This window comes from Narcine bancroftii, chromosome 8 (assembly GCF_036971445.1).
Source record: "Narcine bancroftii isolate sNarBan1 chromosome 8, sNarBan1.hap1, whole genome shotgun sequence".
Classification (NCBI taxonomy): Eukaryota; Metazoa; Chordata; class Chondrichthyes; order Torpediniformes; family Narcinidae; genus Narcine; species Narcine bancroftii.
In genome coordinates, this window is record NC_091476.1 from 26,509,267 (window position 1) to 26,523,793 (window position 14,527).

A 14,527-nucleotide genomic window follows, 5' to 3' on the forward strand; every position below is an offset into this window, starting at 1 on the left:
AATACTCACTGTACCTGCCCTCTCATTTATAACTTTCCGTACGTTTCACTTCCCAATATTTTCAAGGTATTCTATTGTACCACGGCACCTTGTCTTAAAGTAATTTTGATTGTCAGTGCACTGTGATTCCACTTTAGAATGAAAATAAATGCATTTATGATTGAAATAAATAAGGTTTGGGGAGAGAAGGAGAGAAAGCCGTGAAACGCCCATGGGTGGATGAGGTAGGAAACCATTCGTAAACAGTTATTGCAAAGCATTAAAAAATTATTTATGATTTTTTATTTATGTTATTAATATAGTGATAGCGACATTCATTAAACTGAAATGATGTATAAATCAAGCAGAGACAGACTTGTGGATCAAACAGGAGGTACAATAGAATTAATGTGACCCGTTCTGACGGATCGGATTCTTTCTGCCTTTCACACTGAATGAAATCGACAGCGGTAATGCTCCCTCACCTTGCCCCCGTCCCGTGACCACCTCAGCTGCAGTTATGCATCTCCGGATCAATGAACTACACCAGTTCACGAATAAAGGTTAAACGTACAATTCATTCACAGACTTTGTACAGCCGTATACAGTAGAAAAGCAAACAGGATTTTTTTTCACAAGAATGTGATTAAACATTATTGAAGTCTCCTTGAGATTATTTTGTTACAATATGATTGCCAGGTCAGTTCACGCAGTCTCATCTAAACCAAGACATAAAGCTTGCTTCTCTCAAACCCGTACAAAATATACACAATTCAGCTCATTCTTCAGAGATATACTTCCGGCTGGATGCCATTGCCATCGCTTCCATTTGTTGAGCCAAGCTCAACCAAGGGATCAAATGTTATTAAATCCTGGTCCTCAATGTGCAGATTGTCTTAATGTGTGGCGGAAAATTTCATTCTTTTTTGTTTCTGTCTCTGATTGCAAAACCACACTCTCACCACATTCTTTTTCAGGTCCAATTTCTCTGCGATTGCTGCTATCTTCTCGGACGAGGGACGAGGCTGGACAGCGAAATAAGCTTCTAGGGACCGTTTTTCCGGGGCAGCGATAGAGGTACGTTTGCGCTTCCGGTCCCCACCATTAAAAAGCTCAGGTTTGGTCATTTTCTCTCTCTGAGCCCTCTCAGCTTCATCCAACCAAGCCTCCAGAATGGGCTTGAGTGCAATCATGTTATTATGTGAGAGAGTCAAAGATTCAAACCTACAGATGGTGCTTTGACTTAAACAACCCACACCTGGGATCTTCAGGTTGGCCAAAGCGGACCCGACATCGGCTTGTGTCACTCCCAGTTTGATCCTTCGTTGCTTGAACCTCTCAGCGAAAGACTCGAGCTCCCTGGGATCTGCTTCCCCCTCATTGCCTACCATCCCGATGTGGGCCGAGAGGGCGTGGGAATGGGAAATGTTCATCGGCTGATGGTGATGAGGGTGGTGCGCCATGTGGTTCATCCCGGGCATGTGCGCATGGGGATGTGATGGTGTGGACCCCACATCGGGTCCTGTCATCCCACTCAGGGACAGACCAGGGTTCAGGTGGTCCAAGAGGTCTCCTTCCAGGCCCTGGGCTGACTGGTGATGGTGGTGGTGGTGGTGGGGGTGAGAGGTCAGGACCGAAGGATGGGGTAGATGGACAGAAGAAGAGGTAGGAGTGCAAGATACGCTGCCCATTGTGTGGTAAGTGACATCTGGCTTGAAGGGGTGGTTCTTCTGTGATACAATGTCCACGGCAGCCAAGGCTTCGGCTCGAGACAGCAAAGTTTCATCAAGTCCAGCGAAAATATTGCTTTGCAACTACAAAGGGGAAAAGAAAGATTGCGTTATTATCGGGACAGTCGTCTGCAGGGAGAGCAATACGCTAACTATGGTACTCGAGTCTTTGGAAACTCGCCAGGGAAATGGACACTGAGCCCAGGAGTTCCAGCGAAATAGTGTTTGTGGCTGTCTTCAGGACATCCTGCAGTTAACGAATCTTTCTGAATTGAGTGACAGCATTATATCAATTATAAAGAATAATGAGAAAATCGTTGATCTCGGCGCGAAGAAGTGGCAGTATCTATTAAGAGTCAGACCTCATGCGTGGTTGACCAGGATATTGTATGCAACTTGCAAAAGAAAGAGGTTGCCATCATCACCCGAGTTCCACACGCTCAATGTGCGCCGAAACCATTCAAATTAATCTTGATTCAAGCAACTTCTCTAATCACGCATTTCTGAGGAATTGCCCTCTACTTCAGGGGTTGCTTTTAGTGCAATTTCGTGAGTGGCAGCCCTCACTACCAGAAATAAACCCCATTGTACCAATATCACCAATCCATCACAGGTCGCCTGCTCATAAACCACAAAATTCAGCAAATACTCCAAATGTTCTGGCTAATTGACTGAGGACCAGATTGGAAATGCCATCAATCAAATCAGTCTTTTAAAAGACCTTTTAACCATCCGACGGCTCATTCCCCCCCCCCCCCCCCCCCCCGCGAAGGTACTCACCGGAGGGGTGGGCAGGCAGGCTCTCCGGATGGCCTCGGTGCTCGAGTGCAGAGTCGTGTATTTGGGTTCGTGTAGGATGGGATGCATGCCGAAAGGCTGCTTACTGTTCATGGACATCATGTTTGCAAGTGGGTCATAGGCAGGTGAGCGCTGATCTGGCGCGGTCCCGAACACACTCCATCCGCTTGTCGCTGAGTTATACCCGCGCCAGTTGCCGGACACGCCACCCGCGCCGCCCCTCGGCCCCGATCATTGGTACGCGGCGCTCCGACCGGCAGGCGGTCGTACGGACCCGCCCATTCTGTTTCTTCATTGGCTCAGACGAGTTCGGGGTCTCGTCTTCCAGCAATTTCTTGATCCTGGATGAAATTGATGAATGTCAATTGCTAATAGAGGGTATCGCAGAATCCTGCTCAATGTTTCACTGGGAACCTTGCGGAAACTCATCCCCGTTTAGTTTATATTGGGCACGTTGGTGCGCTGCAGTGATTAAAGATTCTTGGACGAATGCTAATTGTGACCGGTTAAAACACACACCGAAGTAAAAGCTTACTTTGTGGTGGGAAATTTGCCTTTAATCTAATTCTGCCCTGCACACGAGGACATCGACTTTTTCCTGAGTTTTGACTTTTAAACTCGAGTGCACCTCCGGGAGGGGTTGATCAGTGGTCATTGTTTAAGATCTTGCCGTTTTGACGGGGATTTTGGGCTGGTGAGAGTATTATTCGGATTCCACCCCGCAAATAGAGGGCGAAATCATCTGAGATTGTCAGAGTGAGAGTCTCTGGATTTGGTTAGCTCAACAACCACATGCACTTGCAAGATTTTTTTAAAAACTTCTACAAGCAAGTCACGATTTGTAGTTGAGGAAGTGAACGGGTGCAGAGACAAGGATGGAAAGGAGAGAGAGAGAGAGAGAAAAAGCGGTGCAAACATAAGCTTTCTAAAAGAGCAAACATCAGGGACCTCGTGGTGCAGAGGGAGTTCCCGACGTTGTCGCTGAAACCCCTTCTCCCAATCGTGGAATGAAGGGTGGGAATATACACGGAGCCACGCCCAAAAGAAAACGGAGACCACAGATTGATGGATGAGATGAACAAATTGGGGAAATGCAAAACTGAGGAGAGTTTTGATAAAGATTTTGCATTCAATCCGAAAGAGTTAAGAAGTTGGCATATACTGTTCAGGAAGGCTTGGAGCATTTAAAAAAAACATGTTGGTTCATCAGAAGTTTCATCCATTCGATTCGATACTAATCTCCATCGGCTTTCCCTGGAGATTCAGGTGATAGTCAACAGCTCCGTCAATCCACGGAAATTATAGGTTCTCGACTCACAATAGCTGCCGTAGAATTTAAATTCGACCTACTAAATAAATCTGAATTGAAAAGTGAGCATTAGTCATGACGATGGCGAGAACATCCAATACTGGATGAAGTTCGGAGAAGGTGATGTACTAGCCTGTCCGACCAGCGATTTCAACCCCGCAGCAACTTGACGAACGCTTGACTGCTGTTCAGAGGCGGAAAACTCGGGAGAAGCAAGGAGTGCCGCTCTTCCCAAGCAGGGATGCCCACCTCGTGTGTAGAAATGGGATATGATGAGGAATTCTGCTATCCTGGAAAATATTCGCCAATCACCCCAACAAAAGTCATTCGCCTTATTCCTTTAATTGACCAAATAATAGGGATTGCATTTGAAGATCCTTCATGAATAGTTTTAGTGAGACATTTTGAGATTTGATGAGAGATCTAACAAGATGGTTTGTAAATGCAAGCATTTCCCCTTTTTAATAGCAGCAGTATATTTTTTTCTCCGAATGTTCCTTTCCACAGAGCTCCCAAGCTTTGTAAACCCCATGACTGTCTATAAATACATGATCAATAATTATTTCATCTCCAAGTACTTAAAGCTATTATGTAACAGAGCAGTTAACCAGTTCCCACCAAGATACAAATGATCATAGTAAATATTAATTAATCATTTCCTTATTTAAACGTATAAAGTGTGAACTTTGAAACCGACCAAATTTCTGTGCAATATATTGAAGGCCAGCATCAGTTTCCCACACCTAACCACCTTTGAGAAGATGGTGATGCCTTCCTGGAAACTGTATAGTTTGCAGAGCATTGAAGTGTTATAAACTTTGAATGACTTTTTGATCAGTGAGGCTAATTTACTTTCCTGAAGTCAGCTCTGTTGTTTCATGGTCATTGATGAATCCAAACTAGTCCAAATTAGTTCACTCACCGTGTTTACATCCCAGGTTCTAGAATAGGATTTTGAATTAGGTCACTGGATTATTTTTGGAATAATCTGTCTGAAAGTTTAATATAAATAATATAAAGACATTGGTTTTTTTGTCAGTGGAACAATAGATACATATTGAAATATATTCTGGACTTAATAGTGAACAGGAATGTGGCACAAAAGTTACAAACTGGTTTTTGAGATCTAAGATGTGGTTCACATTGAATCACTGGAAATTCTTTGCGAATTGCCTTATGATTTGATGAAATAATTGTTGCCATCCAAAAGAAAATCACCATGTTTTTGCAAGTCTGTCACTTTATATATCCAGTTGTTTTTAATATACAAATAGATCCAGGTGATGTGGAAATCTGAGTATTGTGTTGTATATGAATAAGATATTTTTGATATGTTCTCATCGAATTTCTGATCCATCTGTAAAGCAACAAGAAATAAAAGCATAAGCTTTTATGACTCTTGTGTCCTTGATAGAGTAATATGGAGACACTGCACTTTATCTGCAAGTAGTTGATGAGCCAACATAGATGGAAGTTAATCAAGCAACCAGTCGTTCTGTACTGTGTCTGGAAGCACTTAAAAGGAACCTTGGCCTGCATCTAAACTTGAAACAATTCATTGTAAACAAGATGAAGAAGATGAGATGAAATGCACAGATAATTTTACATTGACTTCAAATTATAGTGTTTGAATTAGCAGTGTTTAAAGTAGCATTTGAATTCTTGTGTTGTCATTTTTCAAAGCAGCATCAACATTGGAATAGAATAAGCAGCTACTGGAGAAAATTTGATTGTTTTCTTTGGTGTTATTATTTCGTCTCTTTTGAGAATAGTGATTTCTGTTACATATTTATTTAAAAAAAGAACTATTTCAAGATCACTGTTGATTGTAAATAATGAAGTTTTATGAAAAAGAACACTGAATATAACAAAAGAAAGTTCAGGATTCATGTTGATGACATTTCATTAAAGCGGTAACATTTAGAGATGAACAAATTTTAAGTTGAAAAAGAATGGAGGGAAAGTAGATAAGTGGTGGACAGAACAAAATGGAATGACAATGATAGATTAGAGGACAAGAAATGAAATGGCAAAAGGGGACAGTCTCAAGAGTTGGGTGAGTAAATTTAGGATGGAGATAAGGAAAAACTCCTTTTTTTCAGAGAGTAATGAATCTGTGGAATTCTCCAAACAAGGAAGCAGTAAAGGCAGGTTCATTAAATATATTTAATACAAAGGTAGATTGATTTTTTTGTGTAGTAGGGTTATTAAAGATTATGAGAAAATGGCAGGTACATGAGCTGATCCATGGCCAGATCAACCATGATCTTATTGAATAGTAGAGCATGCTCAAAGGGCTAGATTGCCAACTCCTGTTCTTAATTTCATTTGTTCAAAAGACATGAAGGTGCAAAGTGAAAATCAAATAAGGGTACAAAGGTAATCTGGAGAAAGTGTAAAATAATTAAGAAGAAGAATTGACTGAAATTCATGCATGGTTCATAAAGTTAAGGTGCAGGAGGTCCAAGATGTTTTGGAAAAATGGATCCAAAAACTAGTTTGATGATATGAGGCAGAGGATAGTGGAGGAGGGTCGTTTCTCTGACGGGAACCAGTGGTTCTCCATAGGAATCAGCGTTGGGGCCTTATGTAGATGACTTGGAAGAGAAAATCTGTGATCTAATCAGTAAGTTTGCTGTCAACATGGTGGAGGATGGTGAAATACCGAGAATGGCTTGCTAAGTATACGAAAGATATAAATCAGCTGGAGAATTGGGTGGATGAAACTTAAACCAGCCATTCAAGTCATCTAATACCAGTTTGGACATGTACAGTAAACAATAGAGACCTTAGAGGCATTATCATACAGAGGGACTTTGTGTTACATTAATATTTCCCTGAAAATGGTGGTACAGGTGGATAGAGTAGTGAGGAAGGTACTTAGATTGCTTGTCTTCAAAGGCAGGGGTGTTTAGCATAGGAGTTGAATAATCATATTGTGGATATTGGTGAAGCCACATTTGGAGGATTGAGTGCAATTCTAGTCACTGCAGTATAAGGAGGATGTGGTGGCAGTAGAAAGTGTGAAGAAGAGATTTACCAGGATGTTATCTGGAATGGAAAGCTATAGTTACAAAGAGAGTTTGGATAGACTGTGATAGTTCTCACTAGAGTATGGGGGGGAGGGGCTAAGGGGTGACCTTACTAAGGTTATAAAATTATGAGGAGCATAGATAGGATAGATAACCACAGTACTTTTCCAAGAGTAGGGAAGTGTAAAACTGGAGGAGGTGAAAGGGGAAATATTTTAAGAAGATCTGAGGGAGGTTTTGTTTACACGGAGGTTGGTGGATATACGAAACAACTTGCTGGAGGAGATGGGAGAAGCAGGTAAAAATCATTTGGACAAGTACACGGGATAGAAAAGGAACATAGAGATATGGACCAAATGCAGGGATATGGGATTAGGGTTGATGGCCATCATCAGTTGGCATGGACGAGTCAGGATGAACGACCAGTTTCCATGATGTTTCTGGTCTGTCTGGCCCTATGACACCATGATTCAAACTGACAGAGAGAAGAATTAATTTTCTGAATTATTCATTTTATTTTCTTTTTACTGCAGAGTTTTCCTCCTTGTTGGGTTTCTAGAAATTTCGAACACTGGTTTAGAGCAGTAATGTTATTGGATTTTATTTTTTTACTGGCAGACATGAAGGTTATTATCATTTACTACATTTATGATAAGTTAGCAAAATGAAACCTATTATAAAGCATCTTTGAAAATCTAAAATAATGCTGCAGGTTGACATACTGAGGTTCACCATTTATAAATGTGTGTGCAAATAAACATGTAAATATAAGTTTCCCTGAAGTGCTATGGTAAAATAATAAGGGAGAGTGGCAATGAACTATTGCAGAAACAGGAAAGGTAACATTGCAAAGGAATAGCAAGAAATCTTACACAGCAACAATGGCATCGAATCCAGTGAATAACATCGCAGGATATTCATCTTAGACTTGAAGTATTTGTTGGGCATGAGTTTTTGTCCTAATCTAAATATCAGTCATATTATAGAGATGTGGGAGTTTTTTTCATTGTTCTGAAATGATTCAGGAAAAGTAATGTCAATTGTTATGTCAAATTAATTTGTGTAAGGCACACTAGAATAGAATGGACAGTAGAAGGCTCTACAAACTGTATAAAGGCATCAGTTATAGTTTGGTCCGGTCACAAGGAGTATCTAACTAGATCCTGAACTATAATTAAAGGCAAGGGCGGCATGGTTGGTGTAGTGGTTAGTGCAATGCCTTTAAATCACCGGCGGTCGGGACCGGGGCTCGAATTCCTCGCTGTCTGTAAGGAGTTTGTAAGTTCTACCTGTGTCTGCGTGGGCTTTCCCTGGGTGCTCTGGTTTCTTCCCATCATTCAAAATGTATTGGGGGTAATTGGGTGGTACAAATTCATAGGCTGAAATGGCCTGTTACCATGCTGTATGACTAAAATATAAAATTTAAAAAATAGTTTTGTGAAAAAGCAATTTTTTTTCAAAAATCCCTGAGCTTTTTGACTCCCAGTGAATGACATATTTAATTGTCAAATTCTTTCTATAATCTGAAAGAATGACTATCTGTGGTTCATTTTCTCCTAAGAGGGTCCCAGTAAAACTTAAACTTAATTCATTATTTTATTTTTAACTGCTATTTCTTTTACTAAAGAGAAATACATTTGGGCAAGGTGAACCTTAAGGTTTTCAATGTACTTTGTCAGTAATAGCTTTCATAGAGCAATGAGGTGATGGTGCCTGCAGTCTATATTGTCAGGCCTTGCTTCTAATTCATGAACCTTTAAGTACATTGACAGATGACTGATTGTCTTAAAATACAGTATGTTGAGGGTGCCACAATGAATCTTCATAGAGTATTATGTTTCCTGTAGACAAAGTGCTCACACTGTCATGTGGAAAGCTTTTGTTTTAGACTCTGATGTCATTGGTTACATTTAATTCTCTGAAGGACCTTGAATCATGCACCAATCAAATTGTGGCTCTTTGCATATCACTGAAATAATAATGAGTTTCATAAAGGATTAATGTACATTTCTTGTACAGGATAGTTGTGCTATTTTACTAACTGATTTTAAATGTGAAATGTCTAACTTACAGAAGAGTATTTCTATTTACAATTTTACATTTTTATTCGGATACTTTATTTAAAATATAATAACTGAACTTTAAAAATGAATTAGGTGAATAGTTTTTACTCATGTATTACATTTATGATTTACTTTAAGTGACATATAATGTACCTTTACACATAATGTGTAGTTACAAGACCACAGACAGATATTATATTAATATTGCACATTTAAAGAACATGGCTGGTCAATTTGTCACAGAATGAGTAGTCAATAACAATCAGCCATTGGTTAAAAAGTCTATATGTTTCGTCTTATTCTCTGGTAAGTGAAAACTTAAACTGTACAGTACCTCTCCTCAGCACTTCACCTATGCAAATCATGTGTTGGAAGACTGTTAAGATTGGAAATAAATACATCTTAAATTTAATTTGCATTAAGTTTGATTTTCAGTCTATATGCAAAGCTTGCTTATACAATCTAGACTGGTAAAGTTGAATTCTCAAGTGAATAAAATTGACATGTGAAGTCTGCATTGATTAGATATATGGAAGTTGTAGCAAATGATTATGACTAAACATAAAAATAAATCAAGGGAGTACCAAGTATGAACATGGATGCAGATGTGGACACTACGCAGGCAAAATACCCCTTATGAATATCTGGAGACAAAAGAAGATGGTTGTGCTAACAGGAGGTTGATGTGTAAGAGTTTGGCTGATAGGAGTTAAAGAACTTTGATGACGTATTCATCTTATTTTCCACGTAAATTATTTAGCTGAATGTTAAAGATGCATATTTAGTGATTATATACATTTAGTCTTTATGCATTTTCAGGTTTGTTTTACATTCACACCATATTGTTCTTCAGCAAGCTGTCTACTCTGTATAATACGTAAACAAAAAAAATATGATGCAGTTGGACACAGATGTTGGCTGGATAGTCCACTTGTTCAGTTTGTGTAGAATCTAGGTACTGTATCAGTAAAGTTTGTGTCCATATATATTGTTTCATATTGGTTAAACAGTAATCTAATCTACATAGGAGTCATATAGAACAGAGGCTAGCCATCTACCCACTGAATAGATGCTAACTCCCATTAAAGTTAATTCTATTCTCCCTATGTTCCCTGCAAGTTACCTCACATTTTAACACTCACTTGCACACAAGGGGAAATTTACAGTGGTCATTTAACCTACCGACCCACACAGCCTTGGGATGTGGGGGGAGACTAGAGCTTACAGAGGAACCCATGTGATCACAGGGAGAGTCTGCAAACTTTGTACTGACAGCACTAGTGGTCAGAATTTAACTAGAGTTGCTGGAGAAGGCAACTGTACTAGCTATGCTCCTGTGCTCCCTATCTGTGGACTAGGGAATGATAACATAGTGATTATGTTGCTAATGTTTTAATCCATATGCTTGGACTAATGATCTTGAGAATGTTCAAGTCGCTTGGTGGCAATGCAGAAAGTAATTGAATAATCTGGAATAAAAAGTTAACATCTTAAATAGTAATATGAAACTGCTGGACTGTTGTAAAAAACCAATTGGTTCATAAACTATTGCCTATTAGGGAAAGAAATTTTCCATCCTTTTCAGACCATACTCTAAACTATCAGCAATATGATTGACTGTAAATTTGCTTCTGAAATGGTGTAACAAGTTTTGCAGTTGTAGCAATTGATTGAGACTAAACACAGAAATAAATCAAGGGAGCACCAAGTATGAACATAGATGTGGATGTGGACACAACACAGGCAAGGCAAGGTAACCTTACAAAATAACTCTTATGAACATCTTGAGACAAAAGAAGATGGTTGTGCTTAAAGGAAGTTGATTGTTCCCAACCCCAGAATATAACTTTAGAAGTTCTTGGAGCAGTGGCCTAATCCTGGCTATCTACAATTGCTTCATGAATGAGATTTCTTCCATCATTTGGTCACAAATGTGAATTTTTATGATGATTTCATAATGTTCAGTTCCATTTGCATCTCTTCAGAAAATAAGGTAGTTAAGGGTATGTGGCATGGGCAGATATATGGCAAGTAGTATTGGCAGGACAAGAGTGTCTTTGTTCCAATAAGAGAGAGTCTAACCATCTGTACTTGATATTCAATGGGATTATCTTTACCAACTCTTCCAGCATCAAGGCCCTGAGGGTCAGAATTAATGAGAAGTTCAAAATCTTCATAAGTGTTCTGGGTGCAAGAGTAAGTCTGGCCTGGATATTGTGAATGAATGATTTGATGATTTGCAGTTTTCTGCCACCCATAAGGTTTCAAGAGTGTGATTTAACACAGTTACTTGCCTGGATGAATGCACAAAGATGATGTCTTTAAAAGGGGGGTTTTAGTGGCCAACATAAATTCAGCTACATACTCATATATGCATGACTTCTTTGGTGACATTTCTTCTGCGGATTTTAAAGAGCATTGGAGTGAATACTTAACTTTGAGGTATGACATTGAAAGCAAGTTAACCTTGTTCTATAGGTGCATAAACAGTACCCAAAGTTTGTCAGAAAACAATGGCCACTGCTATTCAAATGTGACAGTTCATACTCAGACCCGGGAAAGTTAGGAATGTTCAATTTAGATGCAATGGGAGGCAGGGGCAGAAGCAGGAGAGGATCCTTTGAGCATTTGGGTTTTCATCCAGATTCTGACGGAACTGCAATTTCAGATAAAGTATGGTTATAAGCACCAAAGCTTGATTACAACAATTGAGCTTTGGCTAAAATTCCAGATCTTCTTTGGGGTTAGTGCGAGACATTAAAAAACATGGTTCTCAAGAAGATGCATTTGAGAAGTTTATAGATCATGCATAAGAGTGAAATTGGGTTGGAATTTCTTGAGTCATTGAGTGGCTTGTCAACTTTGAGTCTGGCAATGATTATTTTCATGTACTACTTTTTTGGGTTGCAGATTCTAATGCTTTGGTGCAGAATTTCACCAGCCATTGATATCAAGTAGCTTTCCTTCCTTCATGTAACTAACCTACCCTTCACTTCCTATTAGCTGATAATAGTGAATTCTTGTGAAGGGATTGAGATTGTGTTCATTATACTTCACATTGAACCTCTTGCTTCGTGTTTTTGTTGTGGTCCTGGAATGTATTCTAATAATTGGAAGCCAAGTAGCTGCACACTACCCAGCACACGCTCTGTTCTCGCTGTTGCCATCAGGAAAGAGGTGCAGGTGTCACAAGACTCACACCACCAGGTTCAGGAACAGCTACTCCCCCTCCACCATGAGACCCCTCAACGACAAACTCAATCAGAGACTCACTTAAGGACTCTTACTTGTACACTTTATTGATTTTTTTTGTTACCTCTGTATTGCCCAGTCAGTTTGTTTACATTTAGTTATCTTTTTACAGTTCTTTTATTTGTTTACATATTTATGCTGTGTTCAGTTTATTTTTTGCACTACAAAATAATGTAATTCTTCCATGCCCACAGGAAAAAGGAACTTCAGGGTTGCATGTGATGTCATGCATGTACTCTGACAATAAATATGGAATAATGAAATCTAGTCTTTTGTGGGGGGGATGTTAATATCCTTTTTTGTATTAATGATACCAACTTCAAAGCTGTCAACTCAGTGACCAAACATCAAGGACTGATCTTCTGGTCCTCGCATCCAAGCAAGCACACTGTTCAAGGTGCTGAAACATGCTAACATATTTATATATATAAATGCAGAGGACGGATGAATCTTTGGGGTTCATCTCACTCACTGTATTCTCTTGAATCTTTTTTAATCGCTTGGAGGGATTGGAGTGAAATTTCAGAGTTGGCCTCAGGGCTGTTGTTTGTCTTCTGCCTCTCCCTGAGGATATGCATTTTGGGGATGAGAATTTACAACATGCCCTGTAAAGGACAGGCTTAATGGACCAGCTGGCCCTTACCTGTCCTTTCTCAAATATTTTTCAAGGAGACAGTCACTCCCTAAAAGTCAGGAGACAGGTAACTGGATCACTGTCAGGAAAGGGAAGGGGAAGAGGCTGAAAAAGCAGAGCACCACTGTGGCCATTCCCATCAACAATAAGTATACTGTTTTGGATAGTGTTGATGGGAATGGCCTACCAGGGACAAGTTGTAGTGGTGGCTTCTCTGGCACTGAGAATGCACCCTCAGCTCAAAAAAGAAAGAGGGAAAACAATAGTGCTAGGGGATTCCATAGTTAGGGAGGCACATGAGAGGTTCTGTGGGAGAGATCAAGAATCCTGGATGGTCCGTTGCCTCCCTGGTGCCAGGGTCTGCGATATCTCGGATCAAGTTCTCGGTATTCTCAGGAGGGAGGGTGAGCAGCCAGATGTCGTGGTCCATGTAGGGACCAATGATGTTTGAAGGGAGATTGAGGAGGTCCTGCAAGGAGAGTTTAGGGAGTTAGGTGCAAAGTTGAAGGACAGGACCTCCAGAGTTGCGATCTCAGGAGTGCGACCTGTGCCATGTGCGAGTAAGGCTAGAAATAAGAAGATAATGCAGCTAAATACATGGCTAAAGGAGATGGTTCAGGAGGGAGGACTTTATGTTTCTGGACAATTGGGCTCTGTTCCAGGGAAGGTGGAACCTGTTCCGACGGGACAGTTTGCACCTGAACAGGAATTGGACTAACATCCTTGCGGGTAGGTTTGCTAGTCCTGCTTAGAGGGGTTTAAACTAGATTTGCATGTGAACCAGAATGTTAGAGCAGATAGTGAGGTGGAGGAGGATAAGGGTCAGGCGAGGACTACATGTATAGACAGAAATCAGAGGTTTGTATGTGATAGAAATGTTCTCAGGTGCATCTATTTCAATCCAAGGAGTATTGTTAGTAAGGCAGATAAGCTTAGGGCATTGATTGGCACATAGGATAATGACATTATTGCAATTAGTGAGCCTTGGTTGCAGGAGGGGCAGGGCTGGCAGCTCAATGTTCCATTGTTTCAGATGTGATAGAAGGGGACAGATGAAAGGGGGAATTGCTAGTCAGGGAAAATATCACAGCAGTGCATAGACAGATAAGACAGCCCAGAGGGCTGAGGAATGGGAAAGGTGTGACCACACTGATAGAGTTGTATAATAGTCTGTCCAATAGTCAGAGAGAATTGGAGGAGCAAATCTGCAGAGATAGCCAACCGAAATAAGACACAGAAAGTTGTGATGGTGGGAGATTTTAACTTTCCACATGTTAACTGGGACTCCCATCAAGTAAAAGGGCTGGATGGCTCGCGGTTTGTCAAATGTGTTCAGGAAAGTTTTCTAAACCAATATATAGAGGTAGCAACGAGAGAGGATGCAATATTTGATCTCTTATTAGGAAACCAGGCAGGTCAGGAAACAAAAGTGTGTGTAGGCAAACATTTTGGATCCAGTGACCATAATATAATTGGTTTCAAGTTAATTATAGATAAGGATATGTCTGGTCCTTGAGTTGAGGTTCTAAATTGGAGAAAGGCTAATTTTGTGGAAATGAGAAAGGTAGGATCTAGGTAGGGTAGATTGGAATGTTGTTTTCTGGCAAGTGGAAGGCTTTCAAAGGTGAAATTTTGAGAGTGCGGAGTTTGCATGTTCCTACCAGGATTAAAGGAAAAGATAACAGGCATAGGAAATCTTGATTTTCAAGGGATATTGGTGATCTAGTTAA

The 14,527-nt window shown here is 40.2% G+C and overlaps 1 protein-coding gene across 1 annotated transcript; it reads right to left on the reverse strand.

The window, feature by feature from the left end:
• Positions 1–875: 875 nt before the first annotated feature.
• On the reverse strand, positions 876–2,609 carry pou4f4 (POU class 4 homeobox 4). The gene is made up of 2 exons (XM_069896023.1): positions 2,490–2,609; positions 876–1,793 (listed from the first exon to the last, which is right to left on the reverse strand). Exons 1-2 carry the CDS (start codon positions 2,607–2,609, stop codon positions 876–878), a joined length of 1,038 nt encoding a protein of 345 aa, XP_069752124.1.
• Positions 2,610–14,527: the final 11,918 nt, after the last annotated feature.